General features: G+C 43.1%; 1 protein-coding gene across 4 annotated transcripts in view; it reads left to right on the top strand.

Annotated features, from left to right (window-relative positions):
* Window positions 1–10,595, top strand: part of htr4 (5-hydroxytryptamine receptor 4) — a 54,595-nt gene that overhangs the window by 36,903 nt on the left and 7,097 nt on the right. For all 4 annotated transcript variants that reach the window (XR_002169934.1, XR_002169933.1, XM_019884081.1 and 1 more), the window contains exons 5-6: window positions 5,078–5,231; window positions 7,428–7,996. Coding sequence is in view for 2 of the 4 variants with exons in the window: in XM_019884081.1 (XP_019739640.1) it covers window positions 5,078–5,231; window positions 7,428–7,996 (723 nt within the window). In the remaining 2 variants the exon portion in view is untranslated. The remainder of the gene's footprint in view (window positions 1–5,077; window positions 5,232–7,427; window positions 7,997–10,595) is intronic.

The raw sequence follows: 10,595 nt of genomic DNA, 5'->3' as shown, positions 1-10,595 counted from the left end.
GTGTGTGTGTGTGTGTGTGTGTGTGTGTGTGTGTGTGAGAGAGAGAGAGAGAGAGAGAGACAGGACATCTTGCTTGTTCTTGCTTGGCGGTATGTTGATTGACTGGTAAGCACATCCATGCGGATATGCTTACCAGTGCAGAGGTGCAGGGTTCGATTCCGGCTCCAGCCTTCCTGTGTGGAGTTTGCATGTTCTCCCTGTGCCTGAGTGGGTTTTCTCCGGGTACTCTGGTTTCTTCCCACATTCCAAAAACACGCATGATAAGAGTGATGGAACACTCTAAATTGTCCCTGGGTGTGATTGTGAGCGTAAATGGTTGTTTGTTTGCGTGTCCTGCGATTGTCTGGCAACCAGTTCAGGGTGTCACCCTACTGGCCGAAGGCAGCTGGGATAGGCTTCAGCATGCCCGTGACCGTTGTGAGGATAAGCGGATTGGAAAATGGATGGGTGGATTAATGTATTCTTGTTTTTATTTATGTTTAAACTTTATTGAATTAAGTTTTGTACTTCTTAATCGCCTATTTTGACCCACAATACACCTAAGAACAGTTTTCATTGCTGTAAAACATGGCTGAATACATGCTGGTGGTGATTTGAGGTCCAGATGGGTCACCATGCAATCTGGCAAACCGTGGTCCGGCGGCCTTTCTTGTGGCACGTGTCATGTGCGATGTCTGTCAGAGTCTGTTGGGGCATTCACTGGGGATGAATTTTTCCCTCCATGCGGAATGATGGAATTCAGAGGGAGCGAAAAGCCCTTTGTTCTTCACCCGTGTCAGATTTTACCAAATTATGATGAAAACACAATGCAACACTCCTCATCTGCGTTTGAGTATGCGTGCCTGGGGGGGGGGGGGGGTATTCTGGCATGGGGACTGATAAGAGGCTTTGACCCTGGTCTACATTGTCCAGCTACCCCCGCAACCCCGGGACCTTCTGTTAACAATTCATTGTGAGATAATCGGTTTCTATTAGCCCACGTGGGACCCCTGCAGTCATCATCATCACATCATGCCTCATCTTCCCTCTCACTGCCATTTCTTTCATTATATTTAATTTGTTTCACATGATAACTGCCACCTCACATGAGAGGAATAAACAGAATGACAAGAAATAACCGACAGTGAAATGAATAAAAGTAATGTTCGCGACAACCACCACATTGCCGCTGTTTGTCAAGAACAATCACTGAGATAAAGATGTAGACTAGATACTTTGGATTCTCCTGCTCGCGTTGCTCACTTTATGCTCCAATATTATGTCAGGTGGGAGCTGTGCCTGTTCAGCATGGACAAACTTTTACCCTCTGCTGCAGTTGGCTTTAGTGACCTTGTTTGAAGGTTTGATGCTGTCACGGACTGCCTCCCTCAGGTCTAACTATGTACAGGACAGTAATTAGTGCTGCATAGTGATCCTGTCAGTGGCCCGCAGTCATTTTGGGGGCACCTTGGCAAGATTAACAAAAGTCGTTTGTCTTTCAGTGAGTATCCATGTTGTTGTGAACCACAAGCGTCATTGAATGCTTCATGCCGATGCCGTACTGTAGCCTCCTGTACATGTGGTTCACTTCACTTGTGATCTGAGTGAGATCCAGACATCATCTTTGTAGAGTCTCGAAAAGGTCCAGATGTGATCTACATATTTCTTAGACATGGTTCACAAACAGTCTATCTGGGCTACTTGTGGTCTACATGTGATCCAGATATTCCCTACCTATGACATCTCGGGTTGGTCCAGATGTGAGCTACAGTACATACAGTCTAAAAATGGTCTGGATATGCTTCACATATTGTCTACATGTGGTCAAAAACATTTTCGGGGTCTAGGATCTATTTTCATTCCTAGCACAACTTTGGCATTGTGCGTGGTCTAAATCTGCGCAGGAAGGGGTTTTGGAGACGTACATAGCTTGGCTGTGTTTTAAATGTGCGTTTTACGCTGTTGTGGGTATGAACACAGCCGACTTGATTCACTGCCAATAGAAGCAGCTCTTCTCGTTCTTTTTAAAATTGGTGTGCGGGAGGTGCACGGTCCATAACATGGCGGCAGGAGAAACTGATGTGCTGGAGTCCATGCAGGAGGTTCAAGTACACAAAGTAAGTTTTTCAGGAATTCCAAGCAGACCGCCACTTGGGCCAGGGGATCACAGATCTGTGAAGTGGGCAATTGGAGACAGCTTTCCACTCTGATTGTACATGTCCGCATGGAGGGAAGTTGCTGAAGCCTGACATGTGGCATGAAAGTGATTTTGCGGTCTCCTGAACCCAACAATTTTTGTGTGAAGAAGTTAGCTGATGATTGGTGCTAGTGCCTGTGTGCCGGCTTCATGGCACTGCATGAGAGTACCTATCCAGTAACACGGTAGCTCAGAGTACACCCTGTATTGTTGAAAATCCATCGACGACTGTCCGACATCAAACTGTCACTTGTGCCGGACGCATATCGAAGGACACACCCCGGTTATGCTGAAACACCCAGTTTGGCGTAGAAGGACCTGCCAAAAATCCAAACAGACACAGAGAGGCTTGTGCCTGCACGGATATCTGGAACACAGCAGCACTTCTGCACGCGCCATACAGTAGATGGTAATGGAACCCATCGTCTACAAGTGCTTGAGATATGATTTTCAGAAGTGGAGATGTCGTCCATAATGTATGTCTGCAGTCTGTACTTGTATATGATCCATGTGTGATGCACATCTCCTTTACATGCGGTCAAGATGTGATCTTTAAATAGTCTTTATGTGTTCCCAATTCGAGCCACAGATAGACTATGTGTGATTCAGATTTGATCCTCTTGTAGTATACAAAGTAGATGTGATTCCGAGTTGATCTACTTACAGTGTCGTATAGCCTACAGGTCGAGATGTGGTCACACGCAAACTTAGATCGCAACACGTTGACAGCTCTTGTGAAAGCTCTTCATAGATAAAGCAAGCTGTATTGTATTGTATTTTATTCTCTTTAGCGTAGCTCCATCTAGTGGCTGCATAATGCAACCACAGCCACTATTGTAGCTTCTATTCTATGCGCCTTATAATTTGGTGCACATTATATGTGATATGTGAAAACAGTTTTTAAATAGGCCATTCATTGAAGGTGCGCCTTCTACTCCGAAGCGCCTTATAGTGCGGAAAATACGGTACATCCAGTCTATATGGAGTCCTGATGTGATCTTTGTGTCGTCTCCATGTGTGTTGAACCTTCATATGAGTCGGCCGCTCCTGGCAGGTTTTTCCTGTCACAGAATATGGAGCGCATTGTTGAATGAAGACGCGGAAAGCGAGAAGAGACGCATTCAGTCAGCTCATTTACAGCAGCTTTCATAATCAGACACAAAAGAATGGAGCGTTTGGCCTGCAGCGGGCTTATCGTCTCTTGTTCAACGAAGGCGTTGGGAGGGCAAGAAGACAACAGGAGGGGAAACGGAGAAAAAAAGCATGAAGAAGTGAACAGCTGCGCCACACAACGTCTCCTTCCTTCCCCAAAAGAGCAACGGAAGAATGAGAAAATGAATGAAGACGGATACTGAGCCACAAAAGAGCAGAATGAAGACATGTGACACGCTCAGATATCATAAATTGTGTCATAACAAACCAAATGTGTTTTTTTCCCCGTATTTTTTGTTGCGCTACTACTATAATCTATAGTGTTGACACAGTTGTTATACCACAAAATAAACTAAAATGAGCACGTATACAGTATACTGTGAATATTACAGTTAAGCAACATATTCACCATCTCTGCTCAACGAAAAATATTTATCTCCAAATTGTGTGAAATGTCTCTTTATGTATGTATTTTTTTGCTTTTGTTTGATAGATGCAATCTACTTTCAGTCTACATGTGGTCCAGATATTGTACAATCTGCATGTGGTGCAGATGTGGTCTTCAAATAGCATACATGTAATCCAGATGTGATCTACATCTACATGTAGTCCAGATTTAGATGAGTTCCAGATGTGATCAACATATTGTCGTTTTCAACTCCATCTAGTCTACATGTGATCCAGATTTTATCTCCATCTAGTCTAAACATGTTCCGGATGTCATCCACATATGGCAGAGGTCTCAAACTCTCAACCTGAGGGCTGCTTTGTGTGTGTGTGTGTGTGTGTGTGTGTGTGTGTGTGCGCGTGCGTGCGTGCGTGCGTGCGTGCGTGCGTGCGTGAGTGGCGTGCGTGCGTGCGTGCGTGCGTGCGTGTTATTTATTCATTTATTGTCACTTTGTGGCTACGGTGGTTCAGGCGGACGACAGTTTTCAGTAAAATATCATTCTGAAGTGACAGCAACCAGAAGGAAAAGACATCCTGTCCCTGGCATGTATTTTCAAAAAATGTCACGAAGAGAAAGATTGGTGACAAGAACAGCCAATTTCAAGAAAGAGTGGACTGAATATTTTTTGTTGTGCCCATGTTTTGAATGCGCAGAGAAAATTGCGTGGCTCAAGTAATCTTATGTCATTACTCAACTAGACATGCTGAGGAGTATGCAAAGTACCAGGGAGTTGACAGAGAGGATCAGATCGCCAATCTTGTTCAGGTTCTGAACAATCGCTTATGTTCAGAAATGTGATCGATAAAGATTGTGGATACGTTGCATGGCCGTCACCCAGGCCAGCTGGTTAGCACATATGTTTCACAGTACCGAGGTTTAAGCTCCCGAAAGCGAGCAGACCCCGTGCTGTTGTTGTGTTTCCGCTCAATACTGATCAATTGTCACACATAAACAGGAAGTGGTTTCAGTCCAAATATGGACGTGAAAATCGTTAAATGGGTGTGATGGTGCGTCAGACAACACAATCCTTGATGGAAGCAACTGTTCAGTCTGCTTTAGGGACAGTGAGGGCAGTTCCCCATCGCATTCAGCATTGTTTGTCAAAGGTCTTGTTTATATTTCAAACAGTGCAATTGTAAAATCAATGTGTCTCATAGTCTGAACTCTGCCTAGCAACAAGCATGTGGCATAAACAGGAAACACAATGTGAGCCATTTTATCGTGAATGCTGACACTGTGTGACATGTCACTTTTGAAAATAATGTAACTATATTTAACTATACGTTTGTGCATGTGTGCAGGTACTACGCGATCTGTTGCCAGCCTTTGGTGTACCGCAACAAAATGACACCCATGCGCGTGGCCCTTATGATTGGCGGATGCTGGGTAATCCCCACCTTCATCTCCTTCCTGCCCATCATGCAAGGATGGAACACCATCGGCATCGACCATGTGGTAAGTGTCCATGTCTAGCATTGCAACTGCTTATCTTGAATAAAAGTCTGACTCTACTTTGATACAATTGCACCTTTTTGGGGAAAATGTCTGACATTTATCCGGGTTCTCACTATGAGTTTTGCGAGAAGAGCAACAGTTGAACTTTTTTGAATCAGGAAAAAAAATTATCACAGGATTCCAGCTTTTCTCTAAAAAAAGTAATTTATTTTTCTTGGAGAAAAAGAAAAGCCCATGACGATTGCAGCTTTTTGTCTTGAAAACATGATACATCATAGTCTGTGAGGCAAACTGTGCTCACAGCAGATAGTGATTGGTTTTCTCACCCTACCACAATACGACCTCTTTCCTCCCCAGTACAGTCAAACTGCACGTTTTATAGAGTGACCTTTTTTTGTGGGCAGCCAAAGGCTGATCTCAGCAAAGGGAAAGTCCTCAACAACACAACCGTGGACGGATTTGTTCTCAATATTTCTAGAAATAGGCCCTTCGAGTGGAAAGAGCCTTTGATATTTGAATTCAGTTCATAGAAATGGCAGCAAACACCTGATTGCTGTGTTGTACTCGTAAAATGTTTTGTTCTAACTTTATGATGATGAACGATGTTATTCTCGTATATGAGGAATAGTGACTTGGAAAATAGATGGATTCTTTTTTTCTTAAATACTGCTTTTAATTAAGAAACGATGAAAGGCGAATATGGACAACACAGACGAAGCCCGCAGATGCTTTTTATGGAACTCACTGACACCCTTCGAGGCAACTACCAAAACAATTTGAATGTTGAATTGTTGCCTAATAACAACACACAAATTGCATTAATCCTTCAATGAGTCCTTTTGTTCCAAAATAGCCTCCAAAAAGCCTTTTAAAGAAGATATTTTGTATTTCGTGGCATTTATTGCTTCGATGGAATGCAAGGCAGGCGTCATCTTGTCAGACCTGAGCCTCTGTTTTAACCTCGCTCACCCTCACTTGGTGTCCTGGCTCGTGGTCCAATTTTGCCCAGACACACGCACACGCACACACACACACACACACACACACACACACACACACACACACACACACACACACACACACACACACACACACACACAAAGAGTAGTTCAGTGTCATTTGTCACTTCTTTCCTTTCTGAGGGTCCAATTAAAAGTCCTGAGCGCTGACAGTGACTCAGTTTTGGAGAAATTCCACATCCAGATGGTCTTAGTTAGTTTGCCTTGTTGTCACTGACGTTTTATTGAGAATATAAAAATATACATATATAAAATGATAGAAGTGTGTGTGTGTGTGTGTGTGTGTGTGTGTGTGTGTGTGTGTGTGTGTGTGTGTGTGTGTGTGTGTGTGAGAGAGAGAGAGAGAGATAGAGAGAGAGAGAGAGAAATCGACTGATATGAAATACTCATATCATGATACCCTTTTTACCCAGATCACTTTGCCCAACTCACAAGGATATAGCGTAGTTTTTATCCTCTGTGAAAGACAACTAATATTACTGTGGCTTACTGAAGCGGTTCGACCGGCTCCATGCACAATATACAGAATGATAAGGACTGGGCCGGCCCTCAAATGTAAAAAAAAAAATCACAAATAAGTGAACATGCTGGTGCAAAACTGCGAGTGTGTGGGGGGTCCACTGTACCTTTCAAGACGCGCATAGCAGAAGGAGCAGCACATTGTACACTGAAATGAAACAACAATGTTGATTTTTTTTTTTAAAAAGATGTAACACAAAGAGAGGAGCAACACATGTCGATCAACAATATAACAACACTCTCAGGCATATTATTTATTCTCTGCGGGGAACAACCAGTTATGGTGCGACTCGCTGAGAAGTCATGACCGTCTGCTTGTATATCCAAATGTTTCTATTATAGTGCCCCCAGGTGGCCACGGTGCACACACCAGGAGCAGCACAATGCCCATTGAATTAAAACAAAAAACGTGGCAAAAACTGTTTTATTCTTCACATGCTATTAACCTGGTACCTCTGCCCTGTGAGGTCAAACCACTGGACCACCGGGGCCCCCCGAATATTACAAATATCTATTGTTATTATAGATAAATACTGTGTAGTACACTTTTTTGTAGGCATTTCTAGGACAATGAACCATGTGCTGCTTTACCAATCTTTTTTTTTTCTCCCGAAGTGTATCGAGTCCTGCTTAAGCGTTGTGTCCCACGTGCACGCAGATCGACGAGCGTCGCCACACGGAAGGCAGCAACACCACGTCGTGCGTGTTCCTGGTGAACCAACCTTACGCAGTGACGTGCTCAGTGGTGGCCTTCTACATCCCGCTGGTGCTGATGGTGCTGGCCTACCAGCGGATCTACGTGACGGCGCGGGCGCACGCCCTCCAGATCGGCGCACTGCAGCGGGCGGGTGGCGCCTCATCGTCATCGGACTCGGCCGACCAGCAGCGCAACCACCGCATGCGCGTGGAGACCAAGGCGGCCAAGACGCTGTGCGTCATCATGGGCTGCTTCTGCCTTTGCTGGGCGCCCTTTTTCATCACCAACGTGGTGGACCCCTTCATCGGCTACACGGTGCCCGACCAGCTGTGGGCGGCCTGCTTGTGGCTGGGCTACATCAACTCCATGCTTAACCCCATCCTCTACGCCTTCCTCAACAAGTCCTTCCGCCGTGCCTTCCTCAGCATCCTGTGCTGCGGGCGCAAGCGCTACCGCCGACCCTCCGTGTTGGTGGGCCCGCGCGCGGCCTGCGCCGCCACACACATCAACGGCTCCACGCACGTGCTCAAGTAAGTGCCACCCTGCCACTGATAGGCTCAATGCCACCATGCGTTTCGACTTCTTTTTTAATCGAAAAATCTTTTTATGCTGAAAAAATACCACCTTGTAAAATTGTGATATCATTATTTCTAAAGTTATTTAAAAAAAACAACTTTATTTACAGTATTTTATATTGCCTTTAACACTTCTTATGAAAATAAGAGTGTGTTCTCCTAAGATACATATTCTCCTACCACTTCGGGTCCCAATACTTTTGTTCATGTTGTCTGTTATTCGCTTTAACATTTCTACTTTGTAGCCCACTTCCACACAATACATCATTTGTCATTGATATCTGCATGATCGCATTTTGTCTACTTTATCATTGAGCCCATAAGCAATAATTCTTACACTGCATATGATTCATTAAAGGTGGGCCAGCCACTCAAAAATATAAAAAAAATAAATAAATCAATGACACCCACAGACAAGAAAACTAAATGAGCATATACAATCATCGCAGCACATCAATACAGGATTATTCATCATAGACCGTATAAAACTCTCCATTCTTTTCGCAAGAAGCCATTAAAATGCACTCGGTAAAATAAATGAATAAATAAAATAACCGGAGTGCCTCTTGAGGCAAAATGAATCTTGGGAGTAAATTGCATGTTCCAGCGTGATAAGTACACGCCACGGCGTACGTGATAGAAAGATGTGGGTGTGAGACCCAGCGATTTATTGACAAGGAAAAAGCTGAAATGGACTCGGTGAGTACATGTGCTGCCTCTCTAACCAGAGACGACGCATTGAACTCACAGCAGATGTCATGTCGAGAAAAGTCGTGTTTTGATGTTGTGTTAGAACATCATTTGGGAGGCTCTGCTGGCTGCCTCCAAGAGTCGAGGTCGAGCCGTACACAGTACGGCTGACCTCACGTGGGTATTATACGTCAAGAAGAAAGAAGCGCAAGCTTTTCTGCTTTTCCATTCACTGTATTTGCAAACCGCCAAAGTCAGATCACTACAGTTCTTTCATGAGGCCAATTGAGCATTTACATTGCCAGAAGTTTGATTTTTTGCTTGAATTTTTCAGCCATTTTTATCAGCCAATCTTGGAAGGCATTGTTTATTTATTTATTTATTTATTTTTCATGGATTTTGTTTTCATTTATCTCATGAGTTGAATCTGGTTAAATGATGTCCTGCATTTAATAAAACGCTAAATGTTAGTCAAATAAACACATTTTTGAACATTGATTTTTAAAATGTGCCGTGTCCGGGAATTGGTTCATTGAATTTTATTTGAAGGATAGACGTTCACGCAGTCTTAGTTGGAAGGGCTTTTCTTTAAGACTTTTGCATTTCAGGATTTTCAACCCTCAGTTGGATTTGACGTCTCAGTTTTAAGGACTTGGATTTAAGTTGTGTTTGTTGAGGTATTTTGAAGGCTTTGGATGTCAGGTTTTAGTTTTATAGTTTTGGATGTAAGTGTTTAGATTTGAGGACCTCCTTTTAACGTCTTGGATTAAATATCTTGGATTTAGGGCCTTGCATTTTGAGTTTTAGTTCTTGGATTTAACATCTTAGTTTTGAGGATGTGGATTTAAGGTTTTAGTTTTAAAGTCTTGGATTTCAATGTCTGGATTTGAAATCATGGATTTAGTGTCTTTACCATCAGGACTTGGAATAAGGATTTTGATTTGAGACCTTAAATTTAAAATCCTTGGTTTGTGAACTCAGCTTCAAGGGGGATGTTTTAAGGTCTTACATTTAAGATATTCATTTATGGATTTTAGGTCTTTGTTCGATGGATTCAGATTTTCAGACTGAACCTAAGGACCTTGATACGAGAACTGAATTCTAAGGATGTGCAGTAAAGGTCTGACTTTTCAGGATTTGGGTTTAAGTGCTTTGAGGACTTAGATTTGAAGTCCTGGTTTTAAGAAATTGGGTTAAGGTCTTAGATTAAAAGTCTTGAATTTTTGGACGCAGTTTTAAAGACTGGTATTTAAGGTCTTAGTTTTAAGGACTTTGGTTTTACATTTTTGCCTCAAAGGTATTGGTTTCAAGACCTTGGATTCAAGGTCCAAGCTTTAAGGCTTTGGATTCACGGTGTTGGATTTGAGAAATGGATTTGGGGTTTGTTGGATTTAAGGCCTGAGTTTCAGAAATTTACATTTAAGGACTTTAATGAAATGACTTGCATTTAAGGTCATTCAGGACATGGATATCAAATTTTGGATTATTTGGATTTGTGGGTTTAGATGAAAGGTCTTCGGTCTAAATACGTTTAAGGCCTAAACACTGTTTTGTTTGGTTTTTTTTCTTGCTTTAGTGTCGGGAAATTGTTATTGTTATTGTTCCTCTGTCCTGCAGCTGTTCCCCATTGACCAATCAACGACCACACAAGTTGTTGTTGTCGCTTTGTTGTCGTCTTTTATTGTGAAATCCCACAAAGGAAAACAGTGGTGGTCTTAATTGGAAGCATTTAAGAGTTTCTGAATATTATTTGGATGTAATTAGCTGCCAAAAGCATGTTTGACCTTTTTGTCTGCTGCAGTGTTTAGAGCGCGCGTGCGTGCGTGCGTGCGTGCGTGCGTGCGTGCGTGCGTGCGTGCGTGCG

The sequence above is a fragment of the Hippocampus comes genome, unplaced genomic scaffold (assembly GCF_001891065.2).
Source record: "Hippocampus comes isolate QL1 unplaced genomic scaffold, H_comes_QL1_v1.1 scaffold156, whole genome shotgun sequence".
Lineage (NCBI taxonomy): Eukaryota > Metazoa > Chordata > Actinopteri > Syngnathiformes > Syngnathidae > Hippocampus > Hippocampus comes.
Note: the sequence above shows the minus strand (reverse complement) of the source record. Positions and strands in the feature narration are given on the sequence as shown.